The sequence below is a fragment of the Onychomys torridus genome, chromosome 1 (genome assembly GCF_903995425.1).
Source record: "Onychomys torridus chromosome 1, mOncTor1.1, whole genome shotgun sequence".
NCBI lineage: Eukaryota > Metazoa > Chordata > Mammalia > Rodentia > Cricetidae > Onychomys > Onychomys torridus.
Genome location: NC_050443.1, coordinates 111921507 through 111945438, shown reverse-complemented (window position 1 = coordinate 111945438; position 23932 = coordinate 111921507). Strand labels below are relative to the sequence as shown.

At 43.1% G+C, this 23932-nt stretch overlaps 1 protein-coding gene across 1 annotated transcript in view; it reads left to right on the top strand.

Moving 5' to 3' along the window:
* Positions 1-23932, top strand: part of Adam12 (ADAM metallopeptidase domain 12) — a 315786-nt gene that overhangs the window by 67810 nt on the left and 224044 nt on the right. Inside the window, exon 3 of the mRNA XM_036197894.1 lies at positions 11140-11213. Coding sequence (XP_036053787.1) covers positions 11140-11213 — 74 coding nt within the window. The remainder of the gene's footprint in view (positions 1-11139; positions 11214-23932) is intronic.

The window sequence follows — 23932 nt, the reverse complement described above, 5'->3', positions numbered from 1 at the left end:
AGCTGAAGGGATGAAACAGAGGCCGCACAGATGGGTGTGGGGAAGGATCACTTTTCTTATTAACTACATATTAAAAGAAATTAAAATAAGATACAAGGCATTGTACACCAAACAAAAATGTTTTCAACTTGAACTTGGTTCCCAGCAATTCCCATACAGGGGGAGGGGCATGTCTGTTCTCCAGGTCCAGCCCTTTAAGACCTCAGCTGCTAGAAATTGATGGGTCAAGGAAAGAAAGTGTGAAGGTACAGAATTTATCTGTGTGTGTGTGTGTGTATGCATGCATGGATGTTTGCAAGTACATGCATGCATTCATTTATGTGTGTTTGCCAGCACACAAGTGTATATGAATATATGTATGTATACATGTGCATGTAAGCAAATGCACACACATGTGTGTGCATATATATGTGTGTATATAAGTGTCTAGGTGTGTATGGATATGTATGTATATGTGTATGTGTATGTATGTATGTGAATCCGTTCATGTGTATGCACATGCATACATTTATATGTGCATATATGTGTATATGCATGGGTATGCATGTGAATGTATACTGTGCATATATATGTATGTGTTTACACATGCACATGTATGGTATGCTTGCATGTGTGTATATGTGTGTTTGTATGCTTAGATATATGTGTGCATAACTGAATATGTGTGTGCATGCATGAATTTGTGTGTGTCTTTGCTGTTCAACACTTCACCACCACACATCTTTATTCATCTCCTGCCCACGCTATGTCCATTATTTGTTTCCTTTGTTTTGTCTTGGTTTTCTTTATTAGCAGAATCTTTCTAGGGTAGGTAAAGAATTTCAACCCTGTGCAGGTGGAATGGCGTCAGGGAGGTGTAGGTTCCTGCTGAGAAGGTGGGAGTCCTGTGCACCTTCCACAGTGTTCCCAGTTTCTTATTCAAGTAACTTCAGCCAACAGTTAAGGCATGGTTCTTAGGAATGATTCCTCTCAATCCTGCCAGGAGAAAAGAAATAAGTACATGGTTTTGTGCATTTTGTGATAAGGTACTGTGGCTTTTTGCAAAGGAAAACTGGAACCTGGATTCTATGTAAGAATAGGAGTGTTGTTATCAGACAAAACAGGGCAGGGCCAGGACAAACGTCCACTGTGAGTCCCTGAGAGTGCTGCTGTGTGCCAGTATTCACCTAACAGTGACATGAGTGGTGTCCTTTAACCACTCAGCTCGTGAACCATGTCCATGATGAGGAAGTGGAGCTTTGATCAACCAACAATGACAATATCCCTCTGGCAGTCGGTGATGGAGCTTGAGTTTGGTCCTAGTTAGTCTGGGGATAGGAAGAGTTTGCTGTGAAAGGATGAGCTCTGGTTTCCGGTGAAGCTGTTGGTGTATTTTCTGTACCACTTTACCCTCAAGGAACTGGCAGGAGGGTCTTGGATTTGAACTAGATGGCTGAGTAGCAGGTTTTGTGCCTCCTGTCCCAGCACAGACTGTAGGCGAGGCCCTTCCTCAGACACCAGGGAAGCATACACACACGCTTTTGCTTATACAGAAAATCTCCAAGTAAGCCATCTGGAAACACTGATTCTTACAAAGAAAAGTTTTTTGTTTTTGTTTTTTAACAGACATTCTATCTCTAGGAAATAATGGAATTTTGGTTTTCATTGGTTACACACCTTTTTGGTTCGTTATAAAGTATGCAGTTGCACGCTCAGTCTACCCGTCAGCTGACTTGTCCTCTCTTTTTCCTGTTCTCAACTCAACGCTGTTTAGTTTTGTCATCCAGTTAAACTGGCTATCTAATATATGGGTTTTTGTGAGGTCATTCATAGGAATGGAGCCACTTCCCTTCTCTCCAGAGGCTGGGGAGAGAATCCTGAACATGCTGACCTTCCTCCCAAAGCAAAGACATGTGCAGCCATGGCTGTGATCTCTGTCTCCCACCCACCCCCACCCAGCTTGTATCATGTTGGTCCATGTCCTAGAGTCCTCACAGTGACCTCATCACTGCTGCCTCATTTCCACTCTCGTGGTCCATATTCAGATTGGTCCCTCCAGGAAGGCTCCAAACAGACTAAGGTCTTGGAAAGCACTAAGTGTATTCAAGCCTCACCCCCCCCCCCAGGCTTGTCTTTCTATTTTGTTCTGAAGATTATCCATGTTAATGGTGAATTTAAATATCTAATTTGTCAGTGCAGTACCAGCAACCATGTAACTAATAAAGCCATATTTCTAGTCTAAGATATTCTGATGATTCTGAACTTTGTAGCCAAGATCAAGATTGGTATCAGGGTAAACCATGCACTTAGCATGGTGTAGAGATTTATCATGGGAACATTTGATGAAGAAATGAAGGGATATTTTGTAATGGATTGATGGCGAAAGTCCCCAAAGCCTTGGGTCTGAGGAGGTAAGAGTTTTAAATACTGAAGCATTGTGGTTGCTACTGAAAATGCCATAGGACTGGGCTTTTGGGACACTTGTCCAGCCCGGGAGAGGAAGGGTGCCTAAAGACCTGAGGGAGAGGGCCTTCTGCAGAAAGAACAAAGTCCTCATATGTAACTGGCCTTTGAGGGTACATCAGTGTTCTAAGAGGAAGAGTTGAATCCCACTTTTCATTTAGTGACAGAGGTTATGGAAGGGCTTCTCTGTCCCAGGACTTAGCTGGGGTGGAGCTAGAACACTCTGCCAATAAAGAAGACTGGAAGGTTGTCCAGCCTAGGGAAATGAGAGACCACGTGGCGATCTCATACCTAGAAGGGCTGAACCCTGTACTCTTCCCGAATCTTAATCCTCAGAGCTGAGCCTGGGACTACATCCACTCCCCACACCTATCCAGTTCTCCCAATTCCAGAGGTTGTCCTCTGCCAGCATCAGCCTGCACCCTCTCTCCTCATCTTCTGGTTCCTTTTCCCTCCCTATTCAGAAGTTCAAATACTCAAGAAATAGCACGATAGGCAAGCAAAGGGCAAAGCTGGTGGCAGCCATACTGCTGCATGTCTGAGCATCGTGACATATGAGTTCTCTTCACAAGGTCTGTATGAAGCTTGGAGTGTGGGTTTCCATGGCGCAGTTGGAATGGGTTTACAAAACCTTAGCAATTAGCCGTAATCCTGTTTGTAATAGAAGTTGTTTGCACTTAGCTTTGCTGAGTCCACAGCCACTTGGCAGTGCCACTGTGATCGATAGCGGTTCTCTTGAAAGGGCTTCTTATATTCTGCTAATGTTTATTTGAAAGCAATTGCAGTGATGCTTGGTAAATGGCTCTCGGTCAACACAAGAGAGGTACATTCTCTCTAGAAGACAGCTTGCGTGCAAACAAACTAGCAACTTAAGCTATTAACTTCCTCTGAGTGACAGTTTTGAAATGGTGTTGCTGAGGGGAAAACAAAGCAGAGTGTGAATGTTTCCAGACATCAAATTAGTTAGATAAATGAACTTTGAATAGGAAACCAAGCTTTCTGGTTAATACACACAATGCATGCTGTGTTTTTTGTAAGGCCATTCCAGAAGGCAATTCTGTGCTAGATTATATTTTTAATACCATGATTGTATTTGCACACCATTTAGGAAGGATTACCTTTAAGCTATTTCAAACCAAGGTGAAATTTAGTGATGGATGTTGTTCTGTATCCACACAAGGTTTTTATTCACTTCTGTCTGCTTCGGTGATGGCGTTCTCATACAGATTACTTAAAATCGTCTTCCCATGTGGAAGAAAGGAGAAAGATAACTTGTTTCCAGCCATCAATCCAAGATTGGCCTGAAGCCTGACTCATAAATAGACCCTCAATTAATAAACATATAACATCGCTTTATGAAAATTTAAAGAAAAACAATTTACGATAGCCATTTAGAACTGAATATAAAAAGCTTGTAAAAAGAGCTTCATCTGGATAAACTGAAATAAATAATATGTGAACTGGTGTCTGTCGGCTGTCTCGCCGGGAAGTCGCAGTTCCGTTTGCTGTTGGGTTTCTATGGGGAAGGCACATTCCCACTTCATCAAGCAGGATGGTTTATAAATAGGCATTTTACCCCTCAGATCCTACTGGAATCTTCTTCACGATGTCAGTTTTGAATGCTTCTGTATAAAGTGGCCTTGACTTAGGTGGTTTAAAACAGTGTCTGTTTCTTATCTCCCAGTTCACTGGTCGCAAGTCCAGTGAATGGGGTGAGGCTTGACTCCAGATCCCAACAAGATAAAGAAGGCAGCTCAGCTAGCCTGCATCTTAGGAGATACAAAGGCAGGATCCATTTCTGCTCCTTAGAGGGGTGGCAGAATCTGTTCTTTGTGGCTTAGAGACAAAGTCTGTAATTTTTTTCTCCATCTTCAAAGTGAGCAAGGCCAGGCTGGGGAGACGGTACAATCTGTAAATTATTCTGGAAGCGTGAGTTTGCTTTTTGGTTCCTGTGGGGAGGCACAGCAGCGGAGCTGGAGGCAGCTGGAAATGTTGCATCCACTGTCATGGGGCAGGGAGCCATGAAAGCTTGTGCTCAGCTCACTTGCTCCTTTTATACAGTCCTAGACCCTAACCCAGGGAAGAGAGCTACCCACTGTGGGTCCTTGCCATCTCAATGAACCTTATGTAACCCCACACAGGCATGTGTAGTACATACTTCTAATTTCAGTGCTGGGGAGGCAAAACCAAGTGGGTCCAGTGCTGAGAAGGCAAAACCAAGTGGGTCCTTGGGCTTGCTGGCTAGCTAGCCTGACCTAATCAGTTAGCTCTAGGCCAACAAAGAGATACTGTCTCAAAAAACAAGGTGGATGGTGGCACCTTGGGAATTACACCAAGGTTCACTTCCACCCTCCACAGGCATAGTTTCACAAATACCTGCACATACTTAACTCACACTTGAATGCACATACTTGAATGCACACACATACTGCTTTTAAAGATCCTTGTGAATCAACTAAACAACCCAAGATAACCTCTCCACCTCAAGGTCCTTTCTCCTAATCACCTTCACAGTCCTGTTCACACCCGAGCTGAGTTATTCCTGGTTCCTTGGAATGATATGTGAACAAGGAAAGCATGTTATCTTCATTCTTCTAGTGAGGAAACTAAGTCTTTATGGCGTTAACAACTGATCTATGGACATCTACCTGGAGCCCCTCCCTCTGTGTCTCTTCTTAAATGGAAACATCATGCTTTTCAAGAGAGCATGAACTAGTTCTTGGTTCTGTTACTGTAGTTTTGTGGTTGGAGATGAGGGAGTTGTTCTGTGATCTTAATAACTTTCCATCAGGTGGACTCCTGGAAGGCAGGCAGATGCTCAGCTACCTTCCTCTGGGCTTTTGGAGGAAGTTTGAGGTTCCTAAGCCAGAACAGGATCCTGACACCAAGCCAGGCCTTCTGCATGTGATGATACTTCTCATGAAGGACCCTCATTTACAGAGGTACCAAGAGGCCGGTACTTCCTGTGTGCCTCCAGGTGCTTTGCCTGTGGGCTTGGGTTGCAGGGGTACCTTAGGCCCATCAGGGAATAGCTGATGAAAATTTCCCAACTCAGACATTGTCCTCTCATGTTCCTGAGTCATGGGCAGGTGGCTACTTGGGAGATTAAGTCTGTCTCCCCCTACCTCCTAAAGGGATGCCTAAAGGCAAGAGCAAGGGCAAGGATAGACAGGGCCGAGGACCTGCTGTCATTGCTGGGAAGCTACCAGCTAGACCCAGTCAGAGGCAAACTTCAGCAGGCGGATGATAGATAGCTCACAGTCCCATCCCCTGGCTACCTGTCACTAAGGTACCTGGTCCCCCCGACGATCATGTCATTAAAGTGTATAGCAACAAAGTCATTACCTCACCACACAGTCTTATATATAGGCTACCATGTCACCATAACATCCCCAAGCCATCATGTCACCACCCAGTCTTGTTACTAGTTATCATGTCTCCATGAAGTCCAAAATCTAAAAGCATTAGGAGACAGGCCTCTGGGGACAGGAATTTTATGAAATGCCCCTGCCAATCTCTCTCTAGCAGTGTCCCATTAAAAAATAAATGAAAACACAAATTTATATATATATATATATATATATGTACTAGAAGAGGCAGGGCCAGACAGAGAGCACACAGGCTTGCTAAGGTGATCATGACCAGGCCAATGGCCTACAAGCCACACAGAGAGAAACTAGGGAGGACATTTTAACATTAGACTCTAGAACACTGCCTAAATCTGTAAAAATCTCAATTATTAGTTACAAATGTAAGTGTTCATTAATTCCATAATCAGAGACTTCCATAATCAGTGGATCAAGAACTGGGCCAGGGTGGGCATGTCAAGGGGAACTAAAGCCCTACCTGGGCCAGAGGAGGGTAGGATTTTACTTTGTCTGACATATACATAACATACACATACATGCATAGGCATACACATACACATACACATACACATACACATACACATATACATACACTCTCCAGAGGAAGAAGTGAGCTTAAAAGCTGTAGATCGTCTTAGGCCACAAAATGAAGTGAGAGGGATTTCCCAGTATAATTAATGAACCCAGTATGAGATAAAAGATAAAAAAAAAAAAAACACCTCATTTCATGTGTGTGTGTGTGTGTGTGTGTGTGTGTGTGTGTGTGTGTCTGTGTGTGTGTCTGTGTGTGTCTGTGTCTGTGTCTGTGTTCTAACTCAGGGCCTTATACATGCTAGACAAGTACTCTACCCCTGAGCAGCAATCTCAGGCCCTTACATGTCCACCAAAAGCAGTTTTTACTATGGAGAGTTTGTGCTCTGTTCACAGCTGGACACATGGCTTGCTAACACCAATTTTCCACTGCAAAATTAAAGATCACCAATGCATGGTTAAAAATCACTTATGTAATAACGAATAGGCCTGAGCCAGGTCCTCTAGTGATGATGCTATGGAGCCTTAAGTCCTCACTGTGCTGTTTCATTCAGTTTTGTCTTCTCCACATTCTGCGGTGTGCACATCTTGCAGGCTGTAGAGCTAACGTGCTAATATTAAAGTGGTAATCAAGATGCCTCTAAATATTCATAGCAATAAATGCCTCCCTTGTGCCCCATGAATGCCAAGGCTGCAGTCTGAAGCATTTATTTAGTGCTGGAGAGGGACTTGGTTATTTCTGAGTTCCCTTGAATGCAGTATTTTAATATTGTTGTTATGCCTGAAAACTGAGATCCCCCTTCCCTCAACCTTCTAGCATGGATGGTTCAGATGCGTGGCTTTGCCTCTCTGAATGAGTCCCTTGGAAAGGATGACCTCAAGGCTGTGAGGTGAATGGACATGGCTATTGAGGATGATTCTCTGTTCCTTCTAAGCCTGTGCTAAGCCACTGCCACGTGGCCTCAGCTTGAAGGCCAGGGTCAGATTTTTCTAAGTCATTGAAAATTGTGTGTGTGTATGTGTGTGTGGTGAATGTATGGTGTATGTGCACTGTGAGAGGGAGGAAGGAAGGAATAGTAACTTTTATCTGTGAATTACTGATCTTTTGTTTTCCAGTAGAAAATTGGTATTAGCAAGCAGGTGTCCAGAGCACACACTACATGGTAAAATCTGCCACTGACAGATATGTAAAGGGCTGGGGATGTGGCTCAGGGGTAGGAAGCATGAGTTGGAATTTCATGGAAAGCAATATCACATGTTTTAAAAGCCAAAAATTCTCTGCCTATCACTAATGGTGGGGATATAAACTAAAGCTGCAGGCTGTGAATGGGTCTTGCCTCTAAGCCAGAGGACCTGAGTTCAAGACCTAGAATCTGTGTGATGGAAGGTGAGAACCAGTTCTGGTATGCTGTCCTCTGACCTCCACATGTGTGTCCCAACAAACAAATAAATGTAAAAATTTTAAAACAAATAAAGCCTAACAAGATGCACTTCTATATTTAACATTTTTTCTTTCCTGACTTAAAAAAAAAATGGTCAGATTGCCATAAAGAAATGGAGTATCAGAAACATGTATCCAGTAACTGAGGGCATATGATTCATTAACAGATTAGAAACAGTGTACAAATCCTCAGTGAAGGCAGACAGACAGATCTCAGCACACATAGAACCTATTCAGTTTCGAGCATGACACAGATGTGTAAAGTCATGCACATAGAGGTGATCAAAAAAATAAATAAATAAAGTCAGCAGCTATTTAAACATGATTGTGGACCCAGCAATTGTTCACACAATAGAATATTGTAAATCTATGAGCGTGAACAACGCACGGAGCAAACAAACCCTATACATAAGAATCTACAGATCCAAGATGAAGCAAAACTAGATGAGTCATAGAAGAATGGGTCAAGTATGAGGCTAATGCTCAAAACTTGGCAAAACTGGGCATTAATTAGTGATTAATAGGGTTGGAAGAATGGTTACCTCTGGTGAGGAATGAGTGGGATGTAAGTAGGAAGAAGGGATATTGTAGACTGAATCACATCCCTGGCCCTGCCAGATCTATGTACTGAAGTCCTAACTCCTAACCATGCAATGTGGAACATCTGGAGGCCTTTTAGAGTCTGCCTGGATAAAACTGAGGTCATAGGGTACAATAATGACCTTTCCATCACTGTGGCCAAAATACCTCACAGAATATAGTAAGAAAAGATCATTTTTGGCTCACATTTTCAGTCATCATGGCAGGGAATGAGCACTGTGGCAGCCCAGCTTATGGAGGTAGAAACACACTGGCAGAGGTTACTCACCACTAGAAGGACCAGGAAGCAGAAAGTGAAGCCAGAACCAGGAGCTAGGAATGGCCTTCAAGAGCCTGTACTCAGTGACCCACCTCCACCAGGGGGCCCCACTTCCTAGGTGCCAAAACATCCCAGTAGCGCCATTGATGGGGAATCACACATTGAAAACATGAGCCTGTGAAGGACACTTCAGATTCAATCTGTAATATATGGGGAGGTCCTAATCTAGCAAGGCAGGTGTTTTCATAAGAAAAGATTGGGGCACAAACATGCAAAAGACAGCATGGGCCTACTATGAATAGTACCAGCCTGTGTAGGTAGACCTGGTCTTTATATGATAAAAGTAACTGAGCAAGCCAGGAAAAATAATCTAGTCAGAAGCACTTCTCCATGGTCTCTGCTTCAGTTCCTGCCTTGGCTTCCCTCAATGATGGACTGTAACTGTAAGACAAATAAGCCCCTCCTTCCCAGGTTTCCTTTGGTAACAGTGTTTATCATAGCACCAGAAAAGCAAACTAGTAAACAGGCTTTCTACAATTCTGGGAATAGTCTATATTCTCATTTGCATGGTAGGTACCCTATGATTATTTTATTATTTTAAAAAAGTGCATTGGTGTACTTTACATATTTGTTTAGAGGTACTTTCCTCGGTTTAAAAGATAAAATTATAGTTACTGCCTAAATATCTTTGGCATATTGATTAGCATTTGATTGATTGGTTCAGCGAATATAGTTCTTTGCACATCCAACAAAGGATGTGGCTCCATTAGATGATCAATCAATATATCATCTTAAGAAAAAAGAATGCTGGGATTTATGGTCTCCAGTCAATAACAATTAGGAAAATGGATGTAAGCATGCTTTTAAACTAAAATGTCCAGGGAGTGAGTGGATTGGAATGAAAGTATCTCTCTCTTCTCTTCCTCTACTGGATTTTTTTTTTTTTTTTGTACCAACCAAACCTTTCCTAATATGCTATGGTGGTTTGAACTGGTTGTCAGCTTGATAAGACAAGACACTTGTCACCTTGGAGACAAGTGTCTGGGCATATCTGTGACAGATTGTCTAGGTGGGGTTCTCAGAGGTAGGAAGCTCCACCCTAACTGTGGGCAGCACCCTCTGCAGGACTGGGCTGCATCCACTGATGTGTGGGTAAATGAGTTAGGGGAGAGAAGGCTGGAGAACGAGAGGAAGAGACGCCTACAGAGCTATTTCCCTGGCGTGGATGAGTCTCTTCCTTCACTCCCCACCTATTATTTGCCCAGCACCCCTGGACATAATAATGAAGCACAAACCAACATGCTGATTACAGTAGTATGAGGCCCCCTCTTTTTATGGGGGGAAAGGCCAGAGCAGCGGGAGATTGGTGGTGAGGTCATACTTCTTCTAATAGCCGACTTTTAGGCTGATTCCAGTAGGCAGGAAAAGCATCTCAGGTAGAGAAGGCAGCGTGTGCAAATTCTCAGAGCAGCAAGACAGGTGCAACGGGGAACTAGAGCCAGGTAAGGAGCGGGGAGGACAGTGTGGGTATGTGTTGAAGCAAGTGAAGGTCTGCCGGGAGAGGACATGGGGAACCATAGGCCGGTATCTTCTCAGTGCCGGTACCTTCTCAGTGTGGTAGGAAGAGGTACAATTGAGGCTGGAGTTTTCAGTCTCCTCCCACTGTTGGAGAATGGACAAGAGGAAAGGAATGGCAGGCCCCAGGAGAACTGGATTAGAAGAGTTTACAGGAGGAAGGCACATGTTGAGGAGGGCTGCCTGTGGGAAGGATGGGAGGGGGCCTTGGCAACAGGAGAGGTGCTTTAGAGAGCATCTCTATGGAACTGTTTGTACATTCAGTAGAGGGGGCGGGAGAGAGCCAGGGAGCCTGGGGGATGGCTTCAGATTTTTCTACCATGAGCAAGTAAGGAATAGTGGTGCCCTGGGTGCAGTTGGGGAAGATCAAGGAAAGGGTGGATGGGGTGGGCAGGGTTATGATCAGAGGGAAGGGTCCAAAGGAGGAATAGCCAAATGAAAATAAAGGCCACATCAGGGCCAGGAGTCCCATATTCCAATTCTGTCACTCTGCTCCTCGGTACTTGGAGTCAAAGAAAGTCCCCAAGAAGAAAATCAATAAAAATCAATCAATCTCTCTCTCTCTCTCTCTCTCTCTCTCTCTCTCTCTCTCTCTCTCCTCTCCTCTCCCTCTCCCTCTCTCTCTCCCTCTCCCTCTCTCCCTCTCTCTCTCTCTCTCTCTCTCTCTCTCTCTCTCTCTCTCTCTCTCTCTCTCCCCCTCTCCCTCTCCCTCTCCCTCTCCCTCCCTCTCTCCCTCCTCCCTCTCTCTCCCTCCCTCCCTCTCTCCCTCTCTCCCCTTCCCTCTTCCCCTCCCCCTCCCCTCCCAATAATCTCAACAGCCCTCCTTCCTCTCCACTGACTATGGCTACACTGATGTAGAACATCAGGATATTGGCAAGGCAAAGCCATTGCACTCTAGCTAAGCCTTCCTGCTTATCTTTCAGGATCACCCAGATGTGCTGACTGTGCGGCTGCAGCTGGAGAGCCGAGAACTGATCCTAAGTCTGGAAAGGAATGAGTAAGTCCACTTCATTCTTGTTCACAAAGCAACAGGAGAAGGTTGGGACACTGTTCGCTGACAACTCTTCTATAATTGCGTCACCATCAGAACATGTTTGACCTCACAAGCTTCTTCCGGACAGTTTTGGCTCTTTAAGGGAAAAATTATAAATTTCCAAAAACAGTGTGCTATTTTTTGTTTTGCTTGCTGTTTTGAGAGCATGGGTATCATCATCATCATCATCATCATTATTATTATTATTATTATTATTATTATTATTATTATTATTATTATTATGGCTTCTCAGGAGAAACGGTGTCTACTGAGAACTCCTATTCAAGACTCCTTTACCCCTACCCCATCCCTGCCCTCCCACAAGTACCACAGTTACAAAGGGCTTTTCTTATCTATTTAATTCTTTCTTCCAGTGAGCAGTCTGTGTTTAAAAGAATAACTCTATTTGCCAGGTCCCACCTGGCTTAAAGCAGGAGAGCTTTAAGCTTCCTCCTTGCAGGAGAGCTAGCTTCTCTGCCTTGCTCTTCAGTGAGATGTAGGGGGCTGACAGAGAGAGGAGGGAAGACAGGACATAGTCACAGAGACCTGAGCCAGTCTTTGTGTGAACAGATCAGGCTGTTCATCATAACAGCTTGAGATTGTGCCTAAGAAAATCAGATGGAAGAGACTGTCCTGACAGTTGGCATCTTAGGCCATGAAGTACTTTAAGTCAGTCCATGTAAAATGACACAGCCTGCTCCCTGGGATCTGCAACCTGCCACTTTGTGTTTCTTCTTACATGTCTACCCTTCACCACCGAGTGGATCAAAGGCCTGGAAAACAGTGAATATATGATATGTTTTAGCTTCTCTTGTCTCCAATGACTTGAAAATAGAGATGTGGGCACATGGATTGAATACTCAGGGTTCTGAGCAGAAAATTATATTGCTTTTATGTAACCTGTCTTCAGAAAGTAAATATTTTAAAGAAATTTCTAGACATTGTAATTAATTAGGGTGCATGTATGTGTGCACACAGGCACGTAAGTGCTTTCATGCGCACCTGTGCACATTGATGTGTATTTATATGTGTAAGCCAGAGGCTAACTTCCTCAATCACTCTCTCCATTGTGCTTTTTGAGACAGGATCTCTCACTGAATGTGGAGCTAAACAACTAAGTTTTCCCTGGGAAAGCCTCTAGGGTCCTCTTGTCTTTGTTTCCCAGTGCTAGGATTGTAGATGTTGGCTTTTGTGTGGTTGCTGGGGATCCGAATTTAAGTCATCATATTTATGTAGCAAGAACTATAACCACTGAGCAGTCGCCTCAGCCCCTCTACTTCTGTTCTTGTAAGAGTGTTGTGGGAAATTCACTTTTTCTCATTGCTGCATGTATATGACTTAGAGAATATCTCCATCAGGATAACTAGGGGATGTGGTTAGAAGGTGAACTGTCCTCCTGTGTTTGAACACTCAGTTCTTAAATAGCACTGGTTTGGAAGGTTGTGAAACCTTTAAAAGGTGGGTCTTCTCTGGGGAAGGTAGGTCACTAGGGGGCAGCCCCTGAGACTCTATAGCCTGGCTCACTTGTCCACTCTCTGTTCTTGATAGTGGGTGCACTGTGACCTTCTGCCTCACCCCCCTGCCAACATGCCTTCTCCACCATGATGGACTGTGCTCTCCAGCTGTCAATCAAGTAAACCTTCCCTGAAGATGCTTCTTGTCAAATATTTGGTCACAGCAATGAGGACAAAAACTAGTATTCTAGATACTGTCTGAAAGACACAGAAAAACAAACAAAAATCTCATAAGGACATCTGTGGGGTCATGTGTCCTCTATGGGTTGTTATGATTGTCAGTGGGGTTTAGAAATGTCTGCATGGCAGGTGCTCTGGGTATCTAGCTGTTGGAGGAACATGTTGTCTAGCACAAGGGAGGCTGTGACCCTGAGTTTGCATATGGTCTTAGAGTTACAGGTAAGAGAGTGGAAAGACCTTGTGAAATCCTTTCTGTCTTTAGTGCACAGAGTCTGTTCCAGAACAGGAAAGAGAATACTGCAGAGGGGCTGAAACCTAGAGCGTCTAAACCAACACACAAACCTGGGTGACGGGGCAAGTGCAAAGGTGGATTTTTGTCTTATAAACATGGTTTTGCTGTGGTGGTCCCTAGCTGACACCACAGTCTTTGTACAATCCTATTATACTGCTACTTCACTTAGCATCATTATTGAAATGCCCTTCCATGTAAAATGCTGTCTTGGTCCCATCTGGTTCTCTGGGTTTGGAAAGTGGCTTAACCGCTCTGCTCATGGCTCCCTCTGGAAGTGATTCCCCCACTGTTACTGCAGATAGCATAATGCAGGCTGACAACCAGATGAGGGATAATTTGTGTGGAAAATCATCTCAAAGTTGTCCTAATTTATTCCTGTCCAATCCTTTAGGCCTTTCCTAAGATAACCTCAGAATTAGAAAAGCTAGAAAGGTGAATTTCTGTCTTCTCTACTTCTTTCTTTCTTCCTAATCTCTTTGTCAGCCTGTGTTTTTAAAGTGTGAGGATTATGGTGCTGGAGAGGTGGCTCAGAGGTTAAGGGCCCTTGGGGCAGGACCTGGGTTCTGCTACCAGCACCCATGTGGCAGCTCCCTATTGTCTGTAACTGCAATTCCAGGGGATTTAGTACCCTCTTCCAGCCTCCATGGGCTCTGAACTCCCAAGGTACACAGACATGAATGCAGACCAAACACCCATACAGATAAAATAAAAATAAATCTATTTTTTAAAAAAAGTATATAGATTACCTGCACATGGTGGTGCATATTGTAATCTCAGCACTTAGGAGGCTGAAGCAGGAGATTCCCATAAGTTCAAGACCAGTATGGGCTGTATAGGGAATTTTTAGGCCAGTCCTGGCCAAAGGGGGGGCCTTAATTTTAAAAATATAATAATAAATTTAAATTTAAAATGCATGGCGAGGACATACTCTATGCCTCTGGACACTGTAGCTTTGGTACACTGATTGCTGGGTGCAGCAATTTTATTTTTGCAGTGCTAGTAACCAAACCAGGGCCTTGTGTGTGCTAAGAAAACATTCTCCACTCAGCTCCATCCCAGTCCCCACCTGTGCCAACTTTAAAGATCACCTTCAGTTAAAACTAATGCTTTCATAATTAGAACGTTCAGATGTTACTCTCTTAATGATGTTTTTGCCCAAATATTCAGTGTGACATTTTTGGAAGAAGGTTACAAGTCTATTAAAAATGCAGCAATGAAGACCCCAAAATGTACAGTTTTGTGAGTAGGGTAAAAATGTTGTGATACTTCTCATGCTGTCAGACACAAAAGGTAATTAATCATACACCTTATAATTAAATTTTAATTTCCATAGCCTTTGGCCCAGGAAATCCAATTTAGAACGTTCAGTCAAATGAAGCTGTAAGAAATAAGAACAGGTCATTTAAATATTTAACACTCAGGACACTAGAGGGCCTGACCAATCAGATGGCCAGCCAGTTACAGCCTAGGAATTAGCCCCAGGTTCAAAGCCCGTTCACTGCTGAGTCTGTCCCTGAAAATTATATTGGCAGGAGATGATTAAAATAATGAAGAACTTTACTGTTGAAAAAAAGAATCCATGATGTCTCAATGTAAATATCGCGTTAGGAAATAGTGTACATGGTATTCTGTTTTTTATTTTTAAATGACATGCATGCCACATAGCTCTGGATACAAAGATTATAAAAGATGGCTTTATAGTTTTACAATAAGAAAATACCACATTATAAATTAGAAAAGAACTTCATTTTAAAACTGTCAAAACTTAGGAATGTTTAAAAAGAGGAAAGACGACATGTGTCCCCATCATGAAGGACATACAGTGCAGAACCATTTTTTTAAAGACCTTTGAATGTCCCCTAGCAACTCCCAGAAAGCCTACATATTGAGCACCAAACCCCTGGATACTCTGAAATCTGTTATGATTAAAAAGGTTCTCGGCAATTAAAACTGAACTAGGGTGGCCTTGGCCCCTTCATTCACAAGAGCTATCATCTAAAGCTGATGCTGGCAGCGTCCTCTCGTTATCCTTCTCAAATTCCTCCATGGTAAGACAGTTTTTACCTGGCAGAGCTGGATTCTTATTAAATACTCATTTCAAGGAATCTATTTGATTTGCCTTCTAGCATCCCTAATTTGTGCAGGGATCTGCTGGTGGCTTAAAATACGTGTTTGTGTAGCCATAATTGAATGTTTAAAGAAACATTAAGTTTCCCCAAGCAGCATCTGTCAGGATGTTGCTGTCTGCCTATGGGACGGCAGGGACCAGGTTTTAGCTGCTCTAACTCCCCCACATCCCTGTGGATTCCCAGCCATTCCTCAGTTTTTCAGAAACTATGTCTTTGATCAAAATGCTTTATGGGACATGCTGGCCAGCTTAGACATCCATTTTATTTTCCAACTTTGTATTTTTTAAATTGAGAGCGCTAGACCCCATTCAGCACATCTCTCAGCCCCAGGGAGCCTTCAGTTTGCAAGCCCTGCTCCACCACTGATCAAAGTTGGTTGCTGTGGGAAATCCAAGGGAAACTAAATTTATACTTGGGGACTCTCTGAGTGCAAAGAATGTCACAATTGATTTTCATTCTGTCTGGAACAATTCCAGACATCTCTACAGAGCAATCTTAATTAGTACTTTGCTCCAGAACCATAGCAGAAAGGGTGTTTAAACATTGTTCCATGGTGGGCATAAATATTGAGGAGGATGTTTGTTTTAATCTTTGAGATTATAATATAATAACATTTCCCCCTTCTGTTTCCTTTCTCAGACCTCCCCATATACTCCTCCCTGCTCTCCTTCAAGTCATGCCCCCTTTTTCATTGATTGTTACTGTGTGTGTCCCTAAATACTTGTTCAATCCATATATTGTAACTTGTGTGTATGTTTTCAGGGCTCACTGTTTGGCACTGAACAATCATTTGGTGTGCTCTTCCCTGGAGACCACCTCTCCCATTCTCAGCTTTCCTCAGTTGTCTATAGCTTTTTGAGTGTGTAGCACTGAGGTCTAGTAGGTCTCATTCGTTTTAGCATGTCCATTGGTGTTGTCCTTGCTCAGCTCACATATATCAGCTATGTTGGGGAGATTTTATATGTGTAGGATGTTACTAGGAGACTCAGTCTCACAGCAAACTCTCTGATCATGTGACTTTTACAGCTTTTTCACTCCTTCCACAATATTCTCTGAGCCTGAGCTGTGGGAGTTGTTTTGAAGGTATATCCATTGAGACTGGGCTCTACAACTCTGCATTTTGATTGGTTGTGGTTTTCTGTAGTGGTCTCTTTCCATTGCAAAACAGAAGTTTCCTTGATGTGAGATAAAGACTGCAATGATCTGTGTATATAAGGACAAATGTTTATAGATTGCTGTTAGGGATTATGCTGCCTTAGTAAAATAGTGGTTATAGATTCTTCTCCAATATTCATGACTTCACCAGGACTTGGAAACCTAGTTAGCTAGGTTTCCAAGACCAAGCATGGTTTTCCTCTTGTTCAGTGGATCTTAAGTCCAATTAGAGAGCTATTGGTGACCACCAAGGTATGTGTGGCACTGCTTTTTGTTTATAGGTGTTGTTATAGACTACTTCATAGGTGTCATAGATGGGTAGGACTGTTGGTTGCTTACCCCCTTTGGAAACTGGCATGATGCCTTCTGTTATGAAAACTAATCCTCAGGGGAGGAGCATTCAGGTCAGTTCCTACTCAGGGGTCTCTGAACCCTGTTTCTGAAGTACATGGTGTCTTTAGTAATAAGGACTTACCTTCCACCACTGAGAGACCACCAGAGGCAATAGCAGTAGGCTGTATGTTTGGGGAGTCTCTTGTACAGCCATGACCAATAACTCAAAAGAGGGCTCCTCATGTCTGTTATTGATTTTTTTCTTAGATTTTCTTTGGCTCTTGGAAGAAGTACCACCAGCCCAGATGAGAAAGGTTCATTAAAACAATATATATACATATATACACATATATATATATATATATATATATATATATATAATAGATAGATAGATAGATAGATAGATAGATATTCGTACATAGAACTATGCTTATTTTTAGGTAAATAGTTAATAGTATGATTCCTTGTGGCTTTTTCAGACATCTTTATAAGGGCATTTATTCTAGATCATTCCTCAGGCTATGCCAAACAAAAGAGAGAAGTGTGGCTGGGGTAGAGATAGCATTTGGCAGTTTAAAACTTGGAAAAGTGATCATGTAGAAGGTGTTAGCCCATCATTCATGCTGACCTGGATTATGCTAGACAGCTGGAGAAGCTGCTGCTGGTTGCCTTAGGGCAATGTGTGCATTCAGCCTCACCCTGGCCCATGGTTTTGGCAGTTACTGCTATGAAGACATAAGGGGGTACCCAAACTGCATCTCCTGGCAGCACAAAGCTGAGGGGATCAGTGTTCCTGACACGGCAGGATCTGGATTACAAAGATTTCTACACTTTGGATCAATGGACCAAAACTAACAAGATGAGAGTAAATGGAGAGTAATGTAAAGTCCTGTGCTTGAGTTAACAGTAAAGCTAAAAGAAAAACAAACAAACAAAATCCTGTAAGTTCAGAAACATTGGCCAGTAATCTCGTGAATGAGACTGCTGACTCAACGGGGTTCTTTAAGAAAACAGCGCTGGTAAGGGTGACTTCCATGGAGCATTCCTACCAAGCAGGAATGACCTAAGGTCAGAGGGAGGGTCTTGTTGACCCGCCACCATCTTCCACAGTCTGTTGTGACAGACACCAAGTAAACCCTTGTAATACTAGTGAATAATCAGACTGCAGAAATCAGACATGAATCACTAGAAGGTTCAGGACATGTTCTGCAGGGTATCGGGGACAATTCCAAGAGAGGAGTTTTGAAATCCAACTGTTGTTTCTACAGCAAGCTTTTTAAGGTCTCCTCGTTTCTTGGTCTGCAGAATGGCGTCAAGATCTGTGAACAGCCAGTGTTGAAATATGAGTGCTCATGTTATCTCCGATGCTCAGCTGTAAATGGTTTCAGTATGGTTTCTCTGTCACTCCTATGGTACTTGGTATTTTATGAGACTACACCACTGGCTTCATTGTGTGCTCCACTCTACCCTTTGTAAATGAATGAAAATGGGTTAAACCCATTCTCTTCCTGAAGGCTGGGTAATGGTCACACATCTCAGTTCTGACCAGACCTGGATTAGCAGGAGTCATCCTTTGGGTTCTTGTTGAAGAAAGGATTTTAATTTCATCATCTTGATATTCTCAACAACTTCAGTTGCAAATTCTTTGTGTGTGGTTTCTTCTCCCCTTCTTCTCAGAGAAACCCAACCCACCTGTAGCACCATGAACCCTGATTTCCTTGTTGATTCTAAGTGCTGGCTAAATGAAGAAAAAAACTCTCAGAAACTCAGCTGCCCAGATTTATGGCTCCACTTCTCTGCTTCCCTTATCCTGTTCACAAATCCTCCTCAGCATTTTGTTAATTCATTCTTGATATGTATTCATTCATTTACTTCCCTCATCATTTACTAACAAATACCTGGTTAACATCTGACATGACAATGGGCACTGGTGATAGAACAATGAAGAAGGTAAAAGCTTTGTCTCTCTTATAGACAAGCCAAAGAGCCCAACACTAGCCAAGGAAGGAAGGTATAGGATACCAGCCTGGCCTTGAGAAGAAAGAAGATCTATAAATGAATGTCATTCAAGGTGGATGTGAGTAGGCATCATTCAAGTTGTATGTGAATAGCCATGAACAGGTAAAGTGGGCAGATGGTAGAGGATTCAAGAGAGAAGGAGAGGCCATACAAAGGTCCAGAGTAATGAGGAAGGGAAATTCCAGAAACAAGTATGTCATTGTGCTCATGAGCAAGATGGGACAGGAAGAGGCAGCATAGCCAAGGTGTGAAGGGTCTTCTGCCCATGTGAGGACCTCGAAATTTCTCACAATGGTTGGACAGATGAAAGACAAGCCTGTGAGCAGGGCAGTGACATGATATGGCTCAGCTAATTCTAGATGCATGGGAAGATGGTACTGGAAGATATAAAGAGTGGGCATGGCTGCTGTTGTTATCCAGGGGGAGGGAATGAGCCAAATGAGTGTCCACAGACAAAAGAAGGTACTTGGAAAACATTTCTGAATGTTTTCATGAATGAATTCATGTGGAATGGACTGACCTTGAGGAACACTTGAACAGTTAAAGTGATGGGACAGAATATTCCAGTGATGGATGACTCTGACACAAGAAGTGCTGCTCTGCTCAGATTAAAGAGCCCTAAAAACACACTGAGGGGGTTACCTTGGAGCAGTGATCAGAGGCAGAAAGATGTGGATAATGGCTGGCATAGTCTTATAAGATAAGCGGGCTACACGGAACCTGGTGCTGAGGTGACCCATGGAGGGTGATGGTGAGCTGAACAAGCTTTTCCTTTGGAATTTGTGGATTTATGCAGCTGACCTCAGTGCAGAGTAGCATAAACCTAAAGTGGGTAGATTCCAAGGGGTAGAGGTGGGGGGGGGAGGAAGGTATCATAACCAAAGATAATGCCCACCCCATTCAGCTTCCATGCCAGCACCGACAACAGGTAGGGCTTCTTGGCATGCAGGCTCCCTCCAACACCTCTTCCACATTCCTCCTAGTCTGCATCCATCTGTACCCCTCTTCTAGAAGCTCTGGCAGTTCCTCCTCCCCAAATGAAACCTGGGAGATTGTTTCTAGGCCACCAGTGTTGGCATCATTTGGGAGCTTTCTAGGAAAGTGAATATCTACCTCCACCTTTCTGTAGGGTATGGAGATCTGTAATTTTAATTCGTTTCCTAAGTTCAAATATTCATACTTCAGTCAGAGAGCACTAGCCATTGATGGCTATTTAATGAGGATTAATCTAAATAAAAATAAAATACCAGGGTTGGGTTTGGTTTTTTTTTTTTTTTTTTTTTTTTGGCATTTTAGCCCTAGGATAAGTGTTTGGTGGCCACTTAGAAAATGTCCACTATAAGGTACTTCTGGTCTGAGGTTCCTGATATTATAGCTGACACATTTTCTAGTCACCCTGGTGAACGTTGTCTTCTATGAGGTGTGACCACATCTGTTTAGTTCAACACACCCTGTGGCTCAGAGAATCAGGAGGCTCTGGGAGACCACTGAAATACACTGGAATGGATGGGTGGAGGTCTAGGAGACAGTCCTGTGAGCATAAGAGTCTGCTGTGAATTGACCCAAGCTACACCATTTTCAGCCATCTTCTAACTAGACCAAACTCATAAGATTTTGGTAACAGTAGCTCAGCCTTAACATTTAAGAGCATTTTAATTGAGCTAAATTTTATTTCCTAATACGAGCTAAATTCCTTTGAGTATCTCTTCTCATTTGAAGTTGTACAGACACTGGAAAAGGTCAGAATACCATTTTAGAATGTTTTGTTCACTCATCTGACTTAACATGTAAGTGTCTACATAAGTTAAGATCAACAGTGTCTCTTCTTGTTGCAACCTGGGAGTGTAGCATCCTTAATCAGGTTGCATAAGACATGAGGACCTGCCAAGGATGCTTGAGGATGAAGTAGAGAAGCAGATTTCCATATCCATTTTCCTCACTTCAGTTGCTCAGCTCTTGGACCACATACAGAATGAAGGAGGATGAAGGTTTGCCAATGAGAATCCTGCAGTGCAGATCCCTATTTCTGAAGCTGTATCCCAAACAAATGATAATGACAGTCTTGTCTTTTATAGGTGATCTCTGGCCACTGAGGGTACCCAGTGCTCTCTGTGGATATCATTGTACTGTCTCTGTCCCTTAAGCATGGCTAGGTTGTTGTACAGGGGCTGCGTGAGCTGGCTTGCTTATGACAAGCATCTTCTTGACTTTTTCCTGGTTGTCATTTCCACTACAGAACAACCATGGCACTTCTGTTCATGTGTGTCACTAAGATTCATCAGTCATTTAAGACAGCAAAATCAGTGTGCAGGAGATCTTGAAACTTTAGTACAACTTTACTAAGTTTGTGGACACTGATTCAGCAGGTTCTCAGGCTGCCACAGGAGAGCACAAGTGTAAGTGACTCTGTTCAGAAATGTTGATTTCAAAGTCATCCTGAATGGACAACCTAGAGTGTGAGTTCACTAATATGAATGCCCTGGTTTCTTCTCTATTGATGTGACAAAACACCCTGGCCAAAAGCAACTTAGGGAATAAAGGATTTATTTTAGGTTACACTTCCAGATCATAGTGAATGAAAGGCAAGAACTTGAGGCAGGTTGCATCTCATCCACAACTACATCAACTTCAGCCTTCTTCTCCTCCTCCTCTTGGTATTCTTCTCTTTCTCTTCTTTTCTTTTCTTTTCTTTTCTTTCTTTCTTTCTTCCTTCCTTCATTTCTCTCTCTTTCTTTTTTCTCTCTTTCTTTTCTTTCTTTCTCTTTCTTTCTTTCTTTCTTTCTTTCTTTCTTTCTTTCTTTCTTTCTTTCTTTCTTTCTTTCTTTGTCTTTCTCCTTTCTTCTTTTTTTTTTTCCAGACAGGGTTTCTCTGTGCAGCCCTAGCTGTCTTGTCCCTAGCTCTGCAGACCCAGGTGGCCTTGAACTCAGAGATCTGCCCTCCTCTGCCTCCTGAGTGCTGGGATTAAAGGCATGCGCCACCACACGCAGCTCCAACTATCTCCTTACTAGACCAGTTCCTGTAGAGTTTACTAGCATTCTCTCAGCGTTAACATTTAAGCTCATTTTAATTGGGTCAACTTTTGTTTAAGAGAGAGAAGGGATATACACGTTCTGCCTGGTTGCTATTCCACACAGCATTGCCTCTGAACAAAGAACTCATTTCACAAAGAAGTGCGGAAGGAACCATGGAGGGCGCCTCTTGCTGGCTAATGCCTCTTGTTAGCTAGTGCTCTTATACAATTCAGGATCGCCTAGTAGGGAATGGCGCTGCCCACATCAACTAACAATCAAGACAAATCCCCTGTAGACAAACTCACAGCCCAATTTTATCTAGGCAGTTCTATAAGACAAATTGCTAAACAGTCTTATTAATAAAAAACCTGGAGCCAGACATTGAGGTGAAAGCTGAAAGATCAGAGAAGCAGAAAGAAGCCAGCCACATTCTTACCGCTAAGAAATCCTCAGCCCAGGGGTTGGGGATTTAGCTCAGTGGTAGAGCATTTGCCTAGCAAGCACAAGGCCCTGGGTTCGATCCTCAGCTCCTGTATACTCATGCCTATATACCTTTGTGTGCCCTGCCATCTTACTTCCTCTTTCCACCAAGCTCTATCATTTCCTGTCTGTCTGTCCAGACCTCCAAACCTCTATGGTTAACTAGTACTGGGATTAAAGATGTGTGCCACCATGTCTGGTTCTGTTCCCAGTGTGGCCATAAACACACAGAGATCTACATGGATCTCTGCCTCCTGAATGCTAGGAATAGAGGTGTGTGCTACCACTGCCTGGCCTCTATGTTTAATAAAGTAGCTGGCTTTTTCCTCTGATCCCCAGATAAGCTTTACTGGGATGCACAAATAAAATATCACCACATAGTTCATCTATTGAGATTCTATTCCCAGAGAATCTTAGCTCATATCTAGTTCACAATTAAAATTAACCAGAACAGTGAAGTATGTAAGATATGCAAATTCATGGAGCTGAAATTGGACGAGGACTCTCAGGGGCTGTGAAGAAAGGAAAGCTGGTGTTTAGTGGGAACTGAGCTTGGGGTGGGGGGAATGGAGAATGTCCTACAAATAGATGGTAGTGATGGCTCCAACATTGTGGATCTGTCTCTTGCCACCAGATTACACACTCCAAAATGGTTAAAACTGCATACACACACATATATAATAAAAATTATGAAATGTAAATTTATAATATATATTATATTATGTATTTCACCACTATTTAAACACCAAGAATCTGTGCTCCTGGTATGTTTTTATCATCAAACAGAAGGCCTACTTCCAATGCTCCTTCCTGAACATATGTAATACAGAATTTATGGAGTCTTTCTCTTTTAATTCTAGGAAGATCATTCATCTTGGTGAAGCCCCTGTCCCAATCGGCAAATAAAGATGTAATTAAGCTGTAACTCACCAGGGCTGATCTGATATCCAGATCTCTCTTTAGTTTCTGAGAGAGTCTTTCTATGTAAACCAAGATGGCCTCTAACTTGTGCTCCTCAACACTGTATCATGACACCCAGTTCTAGCTCTTCCTAGTGGTACTTCTAATTCCCAATGTAGGAAAGGCCTGTGATGCTAGTGTTTGGATTTGGCTACACAAGCATCTCAAGGGAGGAAGGGTTTACTTTTAATCACACTTTGAGATACAGCCCATCATGGAGAAGTCAAGGCAGCAGGAGCTTGAAGCAGCTGTTCATGTGCCATTCACCATCAGAAGCAGAGAATAACGAACTCATTCCCCAGCTCAGCTCACCTTCTCCACTTTACACAGCCCAGGATCCTCTGCCCGGGGAATGGCCCTACCAGTGACTGAGACAAGTCTCCTCATGTCATTCGAATGGAGTCAAGATGATCTCTCACAGGTCATTTCCTAGATTCTGTTAAGTTGGAAAAATAACACCAGCTATCACACTAGGGTTTAGGGACAAGCCATAGTTTCCAGGTTGTTGGAAGTCTCACCTGAAGCTTTCCTGCCTGCCCCAAAGTCCCGGTCCTGGCCTGTGGCCTGTCTCCCCACCTTCTTGGTTCCATCCTTTCTTCTCATCACCCCA